Source organism: Sphaeramia orbicularis, chromosome 16 (assembly GCF_902148855.1).
Source record: "Sphaeramia orbicularis chromosome 16, fSphaOr1.1, whole genome shotgun sequence".
Taxonomy (NCBI): Eukaryota; Metazoa; Chordata; class Actinopteri; order Kurtiformes; family Apogonidae; genus Sphaeramia; species Sphaeramia orbicularis.
Genome location: NC_043972.1, coordinates 46,158,996 through 46,172,427, shown reverse-complemented (window position 1 = coordinate 46,172,427; position 13,432 = coordinate 46,158,996). Strand labels below are relative to the sequence as shown.

The window sequence follows — 13,432 nt, the reverse complement described above, 5'->3', positions numbered from 1 at the left end:
GTTCTGATTTACAAGAGATAAACATGAACACATAAATCTATGAAATAGTATAAATATAAGGAATGCAGTGTGTTACCAATATACCAGTTACAATCAGATTTTTCTATAATCTGATACTTTATATTCTGATATTTGATGTCTTATATCAGGGCTGTCAAACTCATTTTAGTTCAGGTTCCACATTCAGCCCACTTTGATCTGAAGTGGGACGGGCCAGTAAAATAACAGCAGAACAGCCTGTAAATAATGACAATGACATAATGACATTAGTACAAAAAATAAGATTAAATTCAGACAATATTTACATTTACAAACTATCCAAATAAAAAAGATGTGAATAACCTGAAAAAAACTGTGAAAGTGCAAATTTATCAATAGTATGCCTCAATTTATACATGTGCATTCCAAATCAGATCTCCAAAGGCACAAAACATTTAATTACAGGCAGAATATTGTTAAAATTGTAAATTGTAAAATTTTCTTTAGACATTTCAGGTTGTTCATATTTGTTCAGGTTATTCACATTTTATTGTTAAATGGTAGTTTGTTAATGTAAATATTTTCATAACTAAATAGGCTTTTTGCACTAAAACAAAAAGAAAAATAGAGTTGTCATTATTTATTGGCATAATGTAATTTTTTTTTTTTTTCACGTTAAACCAAGAAGAACATTCGGACTCATTATTTATAGGTTATTATGCTATTTATTACTTTACTTGAGATCATATTGGTTTGTATGTGGATCCTGAACAAAAACGAGTTCAACATCCATGACTGTTAATATCTTCAGTGTCATTTTTGCACTTTGCAAATTCATCCCATGAGCCGAATTGGAACCTTTGGCAGGCCGGTTTTGGCCCACGGGCCGCATGTTTGACACACCTGTCTTATATTGTCTTATATTTTGTTAAATGCAGATAGTCCCAAAAATGTGAGGGTGTCCGCCTCTCCGGGTCTAACTGTCAATGAAAACACAATGCTGAAGCTGGAGTGCAGTGCTGAGTCCCACCCACCTGTGAGGTCTTTCATTTGGTTAAAGCGTAAAGATGGGCAGGATGTATTCTTGAAAGAGGGTCAGACTTTGGTTGTGAAGCCTGTGACTCCCAGTGACAGTGGACGCTACAGCTGTAAGGCCAGCAATGAGATTGGAAATGGAACATCACAACCGGTCGATGTTAAAGTCAGATGTGAGTAGAGATTCAATTGTCATGTTAATGGAGGAACAAAAGTAAAATACACACACACACACACACACACACACACACACACATATTTACGCATAATGTGAGTATTTAATGAACTATCTGAGGCTTGAGGGGGACTGACAGTACAGGATACCAAAACCTGAATGTATTTACCCACCAAATCAAATTAAATACGACAAAACACAATATTTTCATCACAGATGCAATGCAATCAAGTTATAGATTAAAAAGTACATTAAAAAAAATTTTCATGCACAGTTTTCCATGATGAATATGTTACACTTCAGAGGCCTTCTATGATTATAGAATATCTTCTAACCCAGCATTGTTATTTTACCACCATTGTCAATATCTGTCCTTTAAAACGTTAACTAAAGTATGCATGATTGCATATAATATTTTATAATATTTGAGTTTTAACATTAGAATATTTATTAAAAACATACGGTAGTTTCTGACAATAACTCATTGTTAATTTGAATATAAAGTACTAAAATAATTCTTCATGTTATTTTGCATGATAAAAAAAAGTATATTTACAATAAAAACATGAGTTAAACAAAAACAAAGGCACCTGGAGCCATCACAACATAGTTCAACCATAAATTATAGCAAAATTTTATGGAATTCTTTGCATGGTAATGTATTTTCTTTTGGCTAAACACTTAAAGGTTCTTGCTGGGTGTAGACATCAACACCACAACTTCCTGGTAAAATGCTGCCCCCCTGTGTTAACAGTGGGAATTATCTTGAATCTTAATCTTAATCTGCCCCTTTGGTATCACAGTTAAAAATTTGCATGAATTAAATATCTGAAACACATAGCTCTCCTGAATTCTTCCATTGCAGAAGTTAAAAAAATATATGCATTTTTTGCCATGATGAAAATATAAGATGCTATTAACAATTGTGACAAGTTGTCATTTGTTCAAATTCCATCAAATATGGGTTTGTATCACATTTACGTTCTAAACAATTTTGGGGGAAAAAATAACACAACACCATTCAAAATGTAAAGCAAAATTTCATGGAGTGCAAAATTGATCACTGCTGCACACCACTAGGGGGCAGCAAAAGTATGTTTTCATCTGTGTTGTTAATCCCAAGTGATTCGTCTGTTGAGGATTATATCTGTTTTAATTGACGTTTGTCTAGATGCTCCAAAACACACTGAGATCATAAGGCTAGAGGAGCAGCAGCAGCCTGATGGGACCAGGACAGTGAAGCTGAAGTGCAGCAGCAGCCGCAGTTATCCTGAAGTCAAACAGTACAGGTGGTACATGAAGGATCAACATGGAGATGTGAAGGTGTCTGACCAACAAATCCACACAGTTACCTCTGACAAGCCAGGACTGTACTACTGCATCGCCCAGAATGAAATTAGTGGAAAAATGTCAGAACCAGAGCCTGTGTTTATGAATCGTAAGTACATTTTAGAGAAAGGCAAGACTTCATTTTTGTATATAATCATCTCACAGCCTGTTTCATTTCACTACAGGAGACTTTATAAAGATCATCATCCTTGCTCTTATTATTCTCCTCATTATTGTCATCATTTTCTTTGTTTACAGGTAATGTATGAACACACATTTACACAAATAACTGAATTTACCGTCATAATTTTCACCTTCAAGTCATTCACTTTTTTGTTTTTAGACACAGGAGGAGGAAATCTAGTCAACAAAGAGTTGTGAACACCCTGCCCTGGTGGAGCTCTGTCACTTCTCTGGTACAGATTTAACTTCCCTCCTTATGAATGTAATCTAACAGAAAATCACATGACCCAGGGGTGTCAAACTCATTTTAGTTCAGGGGCCACATTCAGCCCAATTGGATCTCAAGTGGGCCAAACCAGTAAAATAATAACTGTGAAAAAAGAAAAATTATATTATGATCAGGTACACATCTGCAAAGTTTCCTTAAAAATCTGAATAACATGAACAATCTGAATTGTCTTTTGTAAATTTTAACAATATTATGCCTCGATTTATCAGTTATCATTTACGCATGTGCATTACAATTGCACAAAAGATTTAGTAACAGGCAGAATATTGGTAAAATTACATTAACTTTTCTTCAGACATTTCTGTTAGTTCATATTTGTTCAGGTTATTCACATTTGTAAAAGTTTGGTAACGTAAACATTTTCACGTAATTTTACTTTTTTACATCAAAAAAATAAAGAGAAAATTTGGGGTTGTCATTATTTATAGGTTATTATGATAATATTTTACTGGTCTGACCCACTTGAAATCTAATTGGACTGTATGTGTCTGTATGTGGAACCTGAATTAAAATGATTTTATGTTTATGTTCATGTTTATGCATTTGGCAGACACTTTTTTCCAAAGCGACTTACAGGGGAAAACCAATTAAATCACTCAATCAATCAAATTTTATTTATATAATGCCAGATCACAAAAAAGTTATCTCATGACACTTTATATATAGAGTTGGTCAAAAACCAGACTCTAAGCCAATTTACAGAAACCCAACAGAATCCTCCAGGAGCAAACACTTGTGACTGGTGACAGTGGCGAGGAAAAACTTCCCTTTAACAGCAGAAACCTGGAGCAGACCCAGACTCCTGGAGGATGGCCGTCTGCCTTGACCAGTTGGGGTTAAAGAGTGAGGGTAAAGAAAGAGAAAAAGAGAGAGCGATAGAGATAGAGACTGGGAGAGATGGGGGGAGTAGGGGGAGACACATGGAGGCAGCTGAGGATAAGTGAGTGGTGATGATGAGGGCAGGAGAGAGGCAGGACCACCGCAGCAGGTCCAGAAATAATCCTGGAAGAATCTGTGATAATCCTGGGAAAAACCTTATTAGAATATTTAAAATGGAATGTTTGAAAGTGTTAGGATAGGAGGTGGTCTTGGAAGAGCTGGGTCTTCAGGAGCTTCTTGAAGATAGGCAGGGATGCCTCTGTTCTTGTAACACTTGGTAGGGCGTTCCACCAACGTGGAACGACCCATGAAAAGAGCCTGGATTGTCTTGTACAAGGTCTGGGGACCACCAGACTACGTTCCCCAGATGAGCGGAGTGGTCGTGGAGCAACATAAGCTTTTATCAGTGCAGCTAGGTAGGTAGGAGCAGACCCACTGAGAATTTTGTAGGCTAGGATTAAAGATTTGAATTTGATGCGGGCAGCTATGGGTAGCCAGTGTAACTCAATGAGTAAGGGGGTGACGTGTGCCCTTTTGGGCTGATTGAAGACCAGACGCACTGCTGCATTCTGGACCATCTGTAGTGGTCTGACAACACAAGCTGGGAGGCCCGTTAGAAGAGCATTGCAGTAGTCAAGGCGGGAGATAACCATAGTCTGCACCAGGAGCTGGGTGGCCTGTTCGGTTAGGTATGGCCTGATCTTTATTAGGTTGAACAGAGTGAAACGGCATGATCAGGTGACAGAGGCAACGTGATCTGTGAAGGTCAACTGATTATCAATCATGACTCCCAGGTTACGTACTACACTGGTAGGAGCCAGAGGTATGGAGTCAATACTGATTTTGACACCACTGATTGTTAATATCTTCAGTGTCATTTTTGTTTTTCACAAATTCATCCTGCGGGCCAGATTGGACCCTTTGGCGGGCTGGATTTGGCCCCTGGGCCGCATGTTTGACACCTGTGACATACACAGATCAGCCACGACCACAGACAGGACAAGTGGTAATAATATAGAGTATTTCATTACAATCATCCCTTTTACTGAGTTGGATCTATTACACAAGTGCACATTTAGTCCTTGAAGTTGATGTGTTGGAAGCAGCAAATACCACGTTTCCACTACAAGATAGTGACTCGACTTGACTCTGCCTTTTTGCGTTTCCATTATGTAAAAGAACCTGGAATCTGGTACCCGGTACTACTTTTTTAGTACCTGCTCGGCCAAGGTTCCAAAACGGGTGGAGACATGCTAAAATGTGACATGTAAACACTGCAGACCACTGATTAGTCAGAGAGTTGTCTCTGCATCATTGCGTCATCAATGCATGACACACCATTTAAAAAAAAAAAAAAAAACAGATTCGGAAGTTTACAGTAAATGTATCGATAGGCTAGTCCATGATGACAGCCTGCAAAATGACACCGTGGTTGGTCGAGGAGGTTCAAACATTTCTGTCCTCGGTCAACGTGATATCATGAATTGCGTACAGATGACAGGCCACTTTTAATTGGCCTGTCATCTGTACACATTATAAGCTTTCCACATGTATGTTCATGCCATGTCAAATACCATGCGATTAGGGTTAGGGCAGTGGTTCTTAACCTTATTGGAGGTACTGAACCCCACCAGTTTCATATGCGCATTCACCGAACCCTTCTTTATTAAAAAATACAATATGATTTTTTTCCAAATTCAGGACACAGGTATATGTTTTACTGGTGCACAAAATGAACCGTGCATTAACATCACTGTGTTCAAAGAACAAAACCAATACAGTGCATGAACTCACAACAAATTACATACCTTTTCACAAAGACATGACCTTTTTTAATACTACCACACTGAAATGGTTTTAATTTTTGTATTCCAATAATGAACTTACTGTATTTATGCTATTTATCATTTTTAACATTTTAACACACACCCATCACCTAATTTCCATCAGGCTACAATAATAATGAATATTTACTGCAAATCAGTGTGACTTCTGCTGTTGCCTTTGAGAGACCAGTTCAGAAATGCGTGGCTTCACCTTGGTAAGTGCCGCTCTCATGTCATTTTCACAGCAAAGTCTGTTCCTTTTCTTCGTTTTTATGTCCAGCATCCTTATTACGGCACTAGCTCGGCTTTAGTGTAATACGATTTCTCCATCCGCGACGGTGCGTCGGTCGTCACATGATTGTAACTGACCAGTGCGGTGACCGAGAAATGTAAACAAACGCTACACATGGCTGCCTCCGTGGTTAACAGGAAGTAGCAAAAGTCATAACAACGATGTGGAACATACTCAAATAATTCATCGTCAGACGAGTGGAAGAGATTATAAACACTTCCGGATGTGTTGTAGTGCTATAAGCAACAACAATACACCGCGTATATTGGATGTCAATCAGAGAAAGAGTCTCCGAAGCCGTTTGTTTACATACATGGACCTAGCCCGACACACACACCTGACTAATGAGTCGAGTGTGTGTCTCGACCTCCGCCGAACCCCTGAGACTGACTCACCGAACCCCTAGGGTTCGATCGAACCCAGGTTAAGAACCACTGGGTTAGGGTTAGGGGTTTTGAATATGTAAACCAGAGATCTTGGCGTACATTGACACGCGATCAAATGGCATTGAATAACACATGAAAGGATAAAAATGTATGTGTATAGCACGCCAAATGCCATAAGAACTGGCGTGACATACAATGCGATTTCATGAGATCTGTCTTTCTTGGTGACAGATGAAAAGATTCAGCATGACCTTGACGGGACAACACGCAATGAGTGACTTTATCAGCAACTCTGAGCAGGAAGTTACACACAGCGTTGCTATGACGTCCATGTACTCTAAAGTCGGTAGTATCCTGTAATTAGGGGACTGAGGCTTTGCTGCAGCTGCCCCCACCCTATGGGACTCACTCCCACAAAACATCAGGAACTCAGACTCAATACAAAACTTCAAATCACTTCTCAAAACTCACCTGTTCAAACTTGCATTTTCTTCAGCCTCTTTTTTTCTCTGTTCTTTTTGTTTTGTTTGTGAAGCATCTTTGAGTGTCCAAAAAAGCGCTATATAAGTGTGATGTATTATTATTATTATCTCTTTCCCCGCCAGAGCATTTTCCAGTGAGTTGGTAGCCAGCGCCAGCCGTTTTGGTCATTTTCACTAATCTTTGGAGGCTCACTGAAAATGTTGTGTTAGGAGTATGTGAACACTGAATACATCAAAAGAAAGAACAGAACTTCAACTTTTAAACACAAAAAACTATTTTATTCTATCTTTATTCGTTCGTGAGATATAAACATTTGAATATTGGTCATTTTCAGGAAAAAACTGAATTTTGAGCAAAAAGCTGAGAAAATTGCATTTTTTTCAAAGATATTGATTTTCAAGAGAAAACTGATTTCCTATTTACATTTTTGACTCTTTCTTATTTACCAACAGTAACACTGTCTTCAAAATCACAAAATAAAATAATAATAACAGCAATAATAGTAACAAACAGCTCTAAGATATCCCATCATTCCACAAAATGTTAGGGGAATCCACACCAAACTTTAGACCGAACATCTTGTAAAGCACCAGGTTCCTTCTAAACTTTGCACATTTACATACATCAGTTATAAGTCTAACACATAGTAGTTTAGCTTTTGGATATAAACACCTCAATATTCCTCATTTTCAAGAAAAAAAGAAACAAATGCACTAAATACTGTAGATTTCTGGCCTTTGGCTGCACCAGGTCCTCCTGTTGGACCAGCTGCTGTGTTTGATCTGTAAATAATTATATGGACATCTAGTTATTTATCTCTGTATGAATATATGTATTTATTTATTTCATACAAAAGCCAAATCCAACAGTGTCTTCCCTGTGTCCTGCTGACATTCTACAGCTGAATATGTTCTGTGTTCTCAGTCTGAATCTGAACTCACTCTAACAGATGCAGACTAGCTTTCTTTTGTCTTGTCCCATGTCTGTATGTCTGTCTTCTCCTTGAATGTCCCCTACAAATGTCTCTTTTCTCTTCCTCCTGTCTGTCATTTTCTCCGTGTTGCTCTGTGCCCCCGCCCCCCCCACCCGCACCTCCGTGTCGGACCTGAGCCGCTCCTTGTTTCCCGTGTTCTGTCTTCGTCTCCCTCACCTTCTGTTTCTCCGTTCCTGTCTCTAAATGGTTCTTCTGTAGCTCCATCATATATTGAATTGTCAGACTCTGTCTCCATAATCATCTTTAAGGCTTTTGAAACTGCGCGCGGTTCCTGCACAGTCTGCACTTCCTCATTCAGTGACTGCCGCTGGATGCGTTGCCATGGGATACGGAGACTCCAGTGCAAAAACGTTAAACCCGGCCCGTCATTTTTCCGAAAAAGCTGCTTAATTGTTTGTTTTTGGACTAAGGAAAGTAATTCACATGATCCACAACACCTCCAACTACAGTATAACAGTGAAAACACGGATTGACGGAAAATCTCGTCATTGGCGGGGAAAGAGTTATTATTATTATTATTATTATTATTATTATTATTAGATACGGTCTCCAGGAATAGTACCTGGTACCCAAGTTGAGTCGAGCCAGCGCCATGTAGTGGAAATGCGGCATAAATGAGCGACGTAAGGAACTGACTTTGACCAGGTCCATACTCTAATAGTTTGTTTGTTTTTGATTTCAAATATCAACATATAAAACCAAAAACAACAAAGAAAAACACTAAAAAAAGATATTTCAAAAAGAGCGGGATGTAGTGCAGTGTATATACTCGCACCCCATGGTGATGACTGGGTCAGAGCATCTCCACAACTGCAGGTCTTGTTGGCTGGTCCTGGTCTGCAGTGATTCATACTGACCAAAAATGCACTCAGGAAGGACATCCCAACCTCAAGCCAATTTAGCGTCTGTGGGAGGTGTTGCATAAATAAATCAGATCCTTGTAGACCCCACCTCTCTACTTCCAGGACTTCATGGATCTGCTGCTAGCGTCTTGGTCCAGATACCACAGCACACCTTCAGAGGTCTGGTGGAGTTTAGGCCTCAGGTCAGAGCTGGTTTTGTGGAAAAAGGGAAACCTACACAATATTAGACAGGTGGTAGTGATATTATCTTCCTTAGATGCATGATTGGTTGAGATCTGGTTCTTTGGGATCACTTTTGGCAGGTATGAACCACTTTACGTTGGGAACGTCCAAGAAGATCTGGAGATGCTCTGACCCGTCACATTGTCTCCCTTGTCAAAGTTGCTCAGATCCTAAATGTTCACTTGCTGCCTAACACAGCATGTCCATAAAGTCTCTTTACAATTTAACTGATTTATTACAAAAGCAAATGAGCTGATAAATCTGTGGAAATTATTACAAAATGGAAAGTAGATATTGAGGTGGGTTTTTTGTTTCCTCATTTAATCCACCTCTATACGGACACCATTAGTTACATGAAACACATCCAGACCGTACTGGATTTGTTTCCATGTTGGTTGTATTATAGACTCATCAATAGCATCAGTGATGGTTTGCTTCGTTGAAGTTCCATATCTTTGTCCGATACTCAATATTTTTAACCCTTTATCGGTCAAGAGACTATTTTTGGTCATTTCCACATACATTACAAGACAGTGACAGCAACAGTTGCAGTGAGGACAGTGAGTCAACAATCTCAGGTCCAATGTGGTCTACAGGGTCTGTAAGGTCCACCTCTGCATGAACAGTGAGTGTACCTGCTTTGTTAGGTACCATGAAGTGATGGTACTAATGTAAGGAATGATGTTCAAAGGGATAATGTGGATGTGGACAGGCATCTGGATCAGCACCTATGATGGTCTAATGCTTTAAAATACATGTTCCTTTCAACTTACATGTTTTTTTTTTTTGTATGAGGATTTTGTGTGTGCATCAGATCAGATGGAAAAGTAGTCTTTGCTACAACAGAGGGTCATCCTAAAATGTTCACACAAGGGTGAAAAATGCATTCTCTGTGTCTTGTTTCATCGTTTCGATGTCTCCTTGCGACAATAACCACTTCCATGTGTGCACAATTACACATCCAAACTGTTTGCACCTCTTTTTGAGAGGTGTTAAATATTTCTATGAGCAAAATTGCTTTCAGGTTTGATAAATCACTGCGTGTGCTAAATTATTTAAATTTTCTCCTCCCAGCACACATACAATTGCATGTAAACACCCCATATTGCATATTCATTATAGCACATGTACTAAGTGGATGCAGACGCACTATTTTACACCTTTGAAAGATTGTAGCGGTGACACATATTCAGTCAAAAGGTCAACATTTGCAGGAATTCCAGTGAAAATCAGGTATTTTCCAATATTTAATGTTTGATCATGTAGATGTTCATAAAAGCTCAGACTAAAGTTGATGGTTATTATGTAAGAACAGAGAAAAATTAAGAAAAAGGGACTTCTCCTGTAAAATATATCATTAACTGAACATACAACAAGTGTCTCCATCCACTGTCATTGATTAAACTCCATGGGTTTTACTGGTGAATTAATGTTGTAGAAGATGAGTGTTTCCACGGTAACTACGGACCCTCTGAACGCCCAAATGGGTCATATCAGATAACCATGAAAAGATGACAAACTGTATTATACACCAATTATTTGCATGTATTGATGGGATTTATGGTTTTAAAGTTATTAAATATTTTACATCAGTAGATGCTTTCGGTCACTGGTGGTTATTTGGGTCTTTATGGGCTAATCTTATTAAAATACGTAACATTGAGCACATTTAATCTCTGTGGCAGATCATTTCTAAACATTGTAGACCAGTGTAGTACCACTTTGACTGTCAGTGTTCAGAATGTTATGGCTGATCGGTGTATCTGCATCTGTATCTGTAAATGTGCTTGTGTTGTCCCATTCAGGGCAGGTGTTATGGTGCCAGGAGGCCAGAGGCAGGCTTGGCCTTGGCAGAGCCTTCCAGGAGCAGGGATGACCTGCTGCTGCCAGCCCGGCCATGTGGTCAAAACGGCCAACAGAGCCAGCACCGTCCAGACAACACGTAAGACATCAGCTGAAATACTGACACACAGGACACAAGGCAGTCTGTGTGTACTGGCAGCTGCTCATACTGGAGTGGCACCATGACAGTGGCCTCCAGTGTTTGGTGTAGTCTCATTATTATGGACTCAGTGTGGTAAGAGTCTGTTTCTATTATTAGTATTGTCTTTATGTTTCCACAGTGGTGCCTCCAGCATCAGCACCATTTACTGCACCGTGAAATACCCCACAGGACAAGAGGTAAGTCAACTTATAAAAAAAACACAGTATGTTGGGATTAGTTTTCTTAAAACAACAGCAGACAGTTATCGCATCCTTTATTACCTTTCACAATAAAAGCCCCAAACATAACATTAACCCTTTATTGGGCAAGTGACTATTTTTGGTAATTTCCACACACATTACAATACAGTGGCAACAAAAGTTATAGTCAGTCAACAGTCCAATGTGGTCTACAGGGTCTGTAAGGTCCACGTCTGCATGAACAGTGAGTGTACCTGCTTTGTTCGGTACCATGCAGTAATGGTACTAATGTAAGGAATGATGTTCAAAGGGATAATGTGGATGTGGACAGGGGTCTGGATCAGCACTGATGATGGCCTAATGTTCTAAAAGGGATGTTCTAATGTTCTAAAATACATGTTCCTTTTATATTACTTGTGTTTTTCTTTGTGTGTTTTATGTGTATTCATTATCGAAGTGGCTACTGACACAGTACTGTGGCACGAAATATCGGTTTGTCTGTTACCACAGAGCCAATCAGCGCCCTCATTATATCATGTCTGGACTGGTAACTTACATTCCAAAAAAGTACCAAGACAATATATTATATATTTAACTATATTATATATTAACTATAATATAGTGAATAGGTCAACCTGAGATACAGCTGATATTTAGCTCACTTGGTAATGTATCGGACTGCATCATGAAAAACTCAGGTTAAATTCCTGACCGTATTGTCTCCAGTAGCCAAGGTTATAATAGTTTTGGATTTTTCATTATAATTTAGTTTTATTTAGTTTTGACTTTTTTTTCTCTAATTCAGTTAGTTTTAATTAGTTTTTAGAGCAGGTTTGCTAGTTTTTATTTGTTTTTGTTATTTTCTAAATGCTTAGTTTTAGTTTAGTTTTTGTTTCTTTATATCTTTTCTCTTCTTCACCGTTGAATTCAAATAAATCCCATACAGGACTCTGCTGTTTTCTCCCAACTTTAGTCTCCATGTTTCCAGGTAGAGTGGGGACCAGAAGACGACTCTAAGCCACAAGTGACAAGAAGTGACAGACCGTTAAATATCATATGGTGCCAGCAGCTAAAACTGCTTGAGGGAAATAAATTGATTTTATATCAATCCGACATTGACAAAGATGAAAACAAAAGGAATTTTATCCAGAATTTTTATACGTTTTAGTTTGTTTTGTAAACTCACAATACAGTTTCAGTTAGTTATGTTTTTTTCTTTTAATTATAGTTCTTATTTATTTCAGTTAACGAAAATGTTTTTACAATTCTAGTTTTCGTCATTTCGTTACTTTTCATTAACGATAATAGCCTTGCCAGTTGCACACGCCAAGTCCTCATTTAAATAGGGTGGTCTCCAAGACTTTGCACCTGTTGTAATTATGCAACCAGTCTTTGGAAATCACCCGCAAACCGCGGTTCAACCCCACACGCAAAATTCTAGATTGCACACACAATTAGTACACGCAAATTCGACCTTAGTAGGTCTGGCCCTTTGTATACAAGGTAGAAAAAATATCTTCACAGAACATGTGCATTTAGCAGCGTCATCTCAAATCAGTATTTGTGTGGTCTGAAGAGCAGCAGATGTGTTTGACTCCCCTGACGCTCAGACTGTTGTCTGTTGTTGGCACAGTGGTTATTCAGTTCTCATCACTGTGGAGCTGTGAATGACTGAACCACTTCCATCATGAATGAATCATTCAGTAGCTGCTGTGCATTCACATGTCTTCTGTCTGAATCCACTCAGAGTTCTACACAAAAACCACACAGCAGACACCAAGGTGGACGTGAACTAGACGACTTCCTCAACTATGCCTCTCTACACTTCGACAAGAAGCCAAAGTGAGTTTCAAATCTACATATATACTATACCTGCTCTGCAGATGACATGAAGATAAAATGTTCCAAATCTTGTTTTGTAGGAACAGACCACAAAAAGCAAACACGGAAGTTGTGTATGCGGCGGTCGCTAAGTCAAAGCCCCTTAAAAAGGTCAGAAACAAATAATGCAGGGGTGTCAAGCTCATTTTAGTTCAGGGGTCACAAACAGCCCAGTATGATCTGAAGTGGGCCGGACCAGTGAAATAATAACTGTGAAAAATACATATTTAAGTTAAAGTTACATTAAGAAAGTGTTCACATCTACAAAGTTTTCTTAATGTGAATAACATCACCAACCTGAAATGTCTTAAGAACACAAATACAATTTTAACAATATTATGTCTCAGTTTATCATTTACACATCTTACAGATCACAGTGGATCTACAAATACACAAAACATTTAGTAACAGGAAGAATATTGTCAAAACTGC

General features: G+C 38.7%; 1 protein-coding gene across 2 annotated transcripts in view; it reads left to right on the top strand.

Moving 5' to 3' along the window:
- The window catches only part of LOC115435680 (B-cell receptor CD22), a 34,949-nt gene that overhangs the window by 20,328 nt on the left and 1,189 nt on the right, over positions 1–13,432 (top strand). For both annotated transcript variants that reach the window (XM_030158255.1, XM_030158256.1), the window contains exons 9-16: positions 918–1,187; positions 2,361–2,627; positions 2,704–2,776; positions 2,862–2,934; positions 10,741–10,877; positions 11,059–11,116; positions 12,867–12,961; positions 13,042–13,111. In XM_030158255.1, the coding sequence (XP_030014115.1) occupies positions 918–1,187; positions 2,361–2,627; positions 2,704–2,776; positions 2,862–2,934; positions 10,741–10,877; positions 11,059–11,116; positions 12,867–12,961; positions 13,042–13,111 (1,043 nt within the window). The remainder of the gene's footprint in view (positions 1–917; positions 1,188–2,360; positions 2,628–2,703; positions 2,777–2,861; positions 2,935–10,740; positions 10,878–11,058; positions 11,117–12,866; positions 12,962–13,041; positions 13,112–13,432) is intronic.